Below are 5,224 nucleotides of genomic sequence, written 5' to 3' on the forward strand. Positions count from 1 at the left end.
CGTTGACAGGCAGGGCGATGTAGCCACGCGTGAACCGTCCAGCCACACCGGGAGCCTGGAAGTACGGTGCGCCGACAGCGAACTTGTGGATGACGGGTTCCAGGTCGCGTCCCGTGTCATCCTTGCGCTGCTCGTGGACCTCGAGCTTCCACCACGGCCGACGTAACTTGAGCGTATGTCTGAACAATTCACGCACGTAGTCGTGCGGATCATCCGTATTGACGTTTCTGGCCCGTTCCTTCATCTCCTTGTAGAGCGGGTCCGTCGATAGGATTCGCGTGGCGGTAGGGTCATGTCCACGGTCGACAGCCGACAGACGCGAGTACCCGTACAGAAAATTGACCAGGGGGCTGTTCTTGGTCTTGTACTCGAACTTATGGGTCGCAAACACCCCCGAGTGGTCGAACCGCGCGATACGGGCGTAATCGCCGAGGAAGATCACCATGAAGAAGAACATCCGCTGCTGACGTTGGAAGACGAGCTCGGCGTACGACAGGATCTGGCCGAGCACATCCTGGCGCTTGTCCCCGACCGGCTCGCCGCCCCGCTCCTCATCGAAGGGATCCTGTTCCGTGCTGCTTGTCTTGCACTCCATCGGCAGCTCCAGGTAAGACCAATCCACGCCCGGGTAGGTCGCATTATTCTCAGCCTCTGGCACGTTGTCGGCTGGATACATGCCCATGTCGACGGATTGTTTCGTGTGCTCGGTCTTGTCAGGCTTGTGGGGATGGGCGACGAACTTGAAGCCGGGGCAGATGTGGGCATTGTCCAGCGCCTTAGGCTGTAACCACGACATCAGTGAGACGGCTCTAAATCGACGACGGACAATGAGGACGATACTGACCAGCGATTCGTACATATCTAACTCCGATGAAGGCTTCTTCAAGCCATCAAACCTGTTGTACTTGGTTGCAGACCTGGGTTTCTTCATCGAAGGGAGGAAGCGGTCGAAAAAGTCGGCATGTGGGATGAGGGTGATTTTGCCGTGCATGTTAAAACGCAGTTCGTTGCGGTGACGCTCCAAGCTCTCTTTGAGATTCGTGTGTATCGGATTGCCTATGAGCGGTTTATTGGGGGAATCGACGGTCTTCGTACCTTCGGAGAATCGGACCTGGGAAGGCATCGTGGTTAGGATGATCGAGGCAGGGAGGAGGCGGTCACGAGCGATAAGGTGTTCGATGAAGTGTGCAGAACGTCAAGTACGTGGTCAGGGATGTAGAGGTCGAGTATATGAGCGGATGGGAGGCGGTGGTTGGGAAATTGAACTGGGAGAAAGGACGACATACCGGTTCGACCTTTTATTTGTCGGAGTGATATCTGAGTATCAATCACGGAGCACGGAGCAGTAGGTAATACTCGGTAAAGCGCAACGGCTGGTATGTCCGAATGAGGAAGCTGGCCGATGCACAATGGGGGGCACAGTGGTGGATGAGGAAAGCAAGTTGGAAATGATAGGCGCTGGATATGGCTCCGTCTTATGAGCGGCTAAGTAGAAAGCGGCTTCCTTTGTTGGCGGCTCCTTTGACCAAGACCCAGTCACCTCTCGAAAGCAATGGTAACACGTTATGTATGCTCTCAGTGTGGTATATCTGAAAGCAAGAAGCACGTCCGGTCATTGGATTGCCGTCGAGGAAACTGAGCAATTGCTGGCACGTGGCTGTGCTGTGGGAAAACTCGATCCTAGTAGCATTCCATATTAGGCTTGAGCTTGAACAGAGAACAGTTCGGACCGTAAGTCCAGGTTACTTACACCCAAAATCACCATTAGTATCGCGTGCATAAACTGTTCTTTATGTAAAAACTATGCAAGAATTCTTGGGTACACCAGCTTATGGCTGCAAACTACCTATCATATCATGTCAATCTCAGGATGTTTGAAATCAGTCGCGGCAGTATCGCGGTGTCGAGTCTCTCTGGCCACCACCGTGAGTCGGTCGTCAACCCACGGTACAACATTCTTCGTGCATGAGTACTAGCCGCCCACATACGTGGTTGACTCGCCATAAGCCAAGCTGGTCTGCTAACACACGAGCGGATTACTGCTGGTTTCGGACCAGAAGGTCCCCCTTGCCGAGCTTGCACATGCATGACGAGATAGTAACTATGTGCCTGAGATCGGAGTGGCCGGTACGACCTTCGAATAGTCACCCTCTCTTCTAGGAAACTCTTATTATGTGCTTTTTGAGATATGCCGACGTTTGCGAACGCGACACGTCGGCCCTCATACTAGATCTGATCATCGTAGCTTTGGTGTGCATCGGCTAGTACATGGTATACGTACTCGTACAACGTCCACATTGCGGCGAGTGGGTCTGCCACTGAGGATGTATGTGACAACTTACCCGTGCGCTTGCATTACGGCAGGGGCCGTCTGCTCTACTCTAGAGTCTTCAAGTCTAAGCAGAGGTCCGGTCATTGACTTTCCGATAGAACGGTAATCTCCTAGACCCACTTCGTGAGGGTCTTGTGAACAGAATAGTCGTACACATACACCATAGTTGTACTCATACACCTCCTAGTCCTGCAATGGTGTTCAGCCCGCGTCCACTGGAAGATGTATGAACTGCATGTACACAAACCGTTCCCGGAACAAGCTTTCGCTGTTTCCGCACTTCGCCAAAACCTTCTCGCCCTCTGGAGATGTATTGCGGAAGCGCCTGGCGAAGACGAACGACTGTGTGGCCCTAAGTTCTTCGACAATCTGTACTTGTCTTCTAGAATAATGCACCAGACGTGGGGTACGCTGGTGAAGAGCAGCGCACACGGGCGTGATCACCTGGATAGACCACAACGGATTGGCGTCCCGACGGACGCGAAAGCATGGACGGTCTCGCCTGAGGCCAGTAAGCTAGAACTGCGAACAAGACGTCAGATATAGCAAATTATAGCGAAGAGAGCTGACATGTGCTGAAATTGACCGATCTGTTGCATTGAGCACCGGATCGTTGACCTCTCTGACTCCGATATCACCGTCGTTGACAGCAGCAGCAGTCCGAGTGTGCCCGTCAAGAGTATGGTCACCGGCTGCATCGCCTTTGTCGTCAGTAACTGCATCCTGGTCTGACGTCTGTGCTTTCCCCTGCAGCAAATTCGACGACCTCCGTCGATACAACGCCAAGAGGCATGTCCGCCGGTCCAGCAGTAGGCATCAGCAGATCCCCCGTTCACGCTGACGCTAACGGAGTTCATATTCACGAGGGTGAACGCATGCACGATGTTGTACCTAAGGCTGTCGTCCTCGACGTCCGGGATTACAGCGGTCGCGACGGGCCCTATAACGCCGGTTTCTGGAGGTATCTGCGGATCGGTCCAGAGGGTGTCCCAGCGCACTGATGCACCGCCGGACACTTCGAGACTCGTGGGACATGCGGGACCGGTGAACAGTGGGTAACGACGCACTAGTTCGGACGAGGACGACTTGGGCTCGATCCCAGACGGTCGGACGGGTCGAGCACTGGTGGGAGGTTCCGGTGAGCAACGAGCACCGGGTGGTCAAGTCCGGGGAAGCCGTACCACCAAGTCTTTGGCGACGTCGTAGAAACCATCGGGACAGGTGTAGTTGAGCGCCTCGACCTTGCGGAAACTTTACAAAGGGTTGTTTGCTGCGAAGGCTTGGGCGCCTGCGATCATGAAGTCCGTTTGAGCAGCCGATGGCCCATGTATCGGAACTAGTGGGAGAGCGGTCCAGGTAGATGGCCTCAAAATACAACTTTGACTCACCTCCTGCTAGTTGTCTTCCAGGCTCGATTGAGGCGCTCGGGTGAGACGTACGCTGCACTCCCTATGAAGGTACTAGCCCGACGTGCATGGAGACACGTAGATATCGCAGGTGGCCGCCCTTGAACGGATACGGAGGCCATACTCACACAGGTCGCCGTCAGGCGATAGACATACTGAACCGAAGTCCTTCAGTTTGATCCTGGGCTCGCTATCCAACCGCATGTTCTCTGGCTTCAAGTCCCTATGCACTATACCCATGCTGCACACCCAGAGCACGGCGTCGACAGTCTGCGCGGTATGCCATCGCGTACACCGTGGGGAGAGCGAGCTCTAGTACGAAGTCTTAACGTGTACGCTTAAGCGAGTCATTGGCATTATGGGTAACCAAGCTCACCGTGGAGGAAGATATCATCCTGCAAAGCAGCGTGCATCCCCACAATCCCAGGATGTGTCCCTGACAGCTTCACCAAGGCGTCCTTCTTCATAGTCGCGTACCCGACCTTCTTCAGTTGCAGCTTGCTGAGTTTCTTGACGACGTATGATTTGCCCGTTGCGACATGGATGACCTCCATTACCTGAACGCTACTTAGAATACTACATATCTGAACATAAACATGAATTGACGGCTTACTGTCTACCGCTTCCCGGCTCCTCCTTTGATGTGACCTGCAACGGGTGAGTCATCTTCAAGGGCTTAGATGGACAGCGAGACCATTGACCGCGACCACTGGAGCGGTGCCTGAAGGGCTCTGGCTTCCTACGTCGTCCTTGGAAACGTCCCGGAATTTCACCCAATGCCCATGCACGCGGCTTGTTTTCGTTCGTAGCACGCGAGCTGAGACGAGGTGAAGAGTCGCTCATAGCGGGGAGGCGAGAGCAAAAGATCGCAGTGGGCCATGTTCAAGATGCAGGCAGGCCGTCACTGGCAGCGCTCCCATCTGTCAAGTGCTAGTTGGGTTGGGGTCAGCCACCGCAACGTTCTAGGAGTCTGGCGTCGTCATTACCGTAGCCAGTACTGATGATGATCCATACTCGTCGTCGAGGAGAGTGGCAGCAAGGAGAAATGCGACGACAACGGCGGCCGCCAGCGCGCGCGATCGGACTGGGAATCTAGTGTTGCCGCCAAGCCGGGCCGGCTTATCCAGCTAGCTCAGCTTGTCAACTAGACGCCCAGCTTGTTGCAAGAAGCTAAGCTAAGCCGAAACGCCTAGAAACGAGCTGATCGTCAGCTCGTTTTCAAGCCAGCTCGCGGGCTAGCTCCATTGATGATGTCATAATTACCAAAGTTGGTATCTCGTAGGACCGGGAGGTCCCGGGACAGCCGCGACTTCAATTACTTCGAGATGCTTGGCTGCCATGGTATGGCCTGGTAATTCCTGGATGGATGTGTTGACTCCTCACGAGTCATGCCTTGAGCACAGCGGTAATCCTCATAATATCAAAGGCAGCAGTCACCCTCGGCACAGAACAGCCTGGGAATGTGCGCTACAATGCTGCTGGCGAG

General features: G+C 54.4%; 2 protein-coding genes across 2 annotated transcripts in view; both read right to left on the reverse strand.

Moving 5' to 3' along the window:
• Positions 1-796, reverse strand: part of DICSQDRAFT_113734 (uncharacterized protein) — a gene marked incomplete at its 5' end in the record, with an annotated part of 3,355 nt that extends 2,559 nt beyond the window's left edge. Inside the window, one exon of the mRNA XM_007371305.1 lies at positions 140-796. Within this exon, the coding sequence (XP_007371367.1) occupies positions 140-796 (657 nt within the window). The remainder of the gene's footprint in view (positions 1-139) is intronic.
• Positions 797-2,409: 1,613 nt separating this feature from the next.
• On the reverse strand, positions 2,410-4,764 carry DICSQDRAFT_141696 (uncharacterized protein). Its single transcript, XM_007371306.1, has 7 exons — positions 4,725-4,764; positions 4,433-4,668; positions 4,352-4,386; positions 3,514-4,295; positions 2,913-3,454; positions 2,580-2,854; positions 2,410-2,521 (listed from the first exon to the last, which is right to left on the reverse strand). Exons 4-6 carry the CDS (start codon positions 3,543-3,545, stop codon positions 2,715-2,717), a joined length of 714 nt encoding a protein of 237 aa, XP_007371368.1. The 5' UTR covers positions 3,546-4,295; positions 4,352-4,386; positions 4,433-4,668; positions 4,725-4,764; the 3' UTR covers positions 2,410-2,521; positions 2,580-2,714.
• Positions 4,765-5,224: the final 460 nt, after the last annotated feature.

The sequence above is a fragment of the Dichomitus squalens genome (genome assembly GCF_000275845.1).
Source record: "Dichomitus squalens LYAD-421 SS1 unplaced genomic scaffold DICSQscaffold_97, whole genome shotgun sequence".
NCBI lineage: Eukaryota > Fungi > Basidiomycota > Agaricomycetes > Polyporales > Polyporaceae > Dichomitus > Dichomitus squalens.

Excerpts from the sequence above, each read along its gene's own strand:
- DICSQDRAFT_141696 (XM_007371306.1), bottom strand. The coding sequence starts at position 3,545 with ATGGTTTCTACGACGTCGCCAAAGACTTGGTG. Across the intron at positions 3,455-3,513 it reads ACGTCGCCAAAGACTTGGTG|TGCTCGACCCGTCCGACCGT; the intron begins GTACGGCTTCCC and ends ACCTCCCACCAG. Across the intron at positions 2,855-2,912 it reads AATGCAACAGATCGGTCAAT|TTCTAGCTTACTGGCCTCAG; the intron begins TTCAGCACATGT and ends TCTTGTTCGCAG.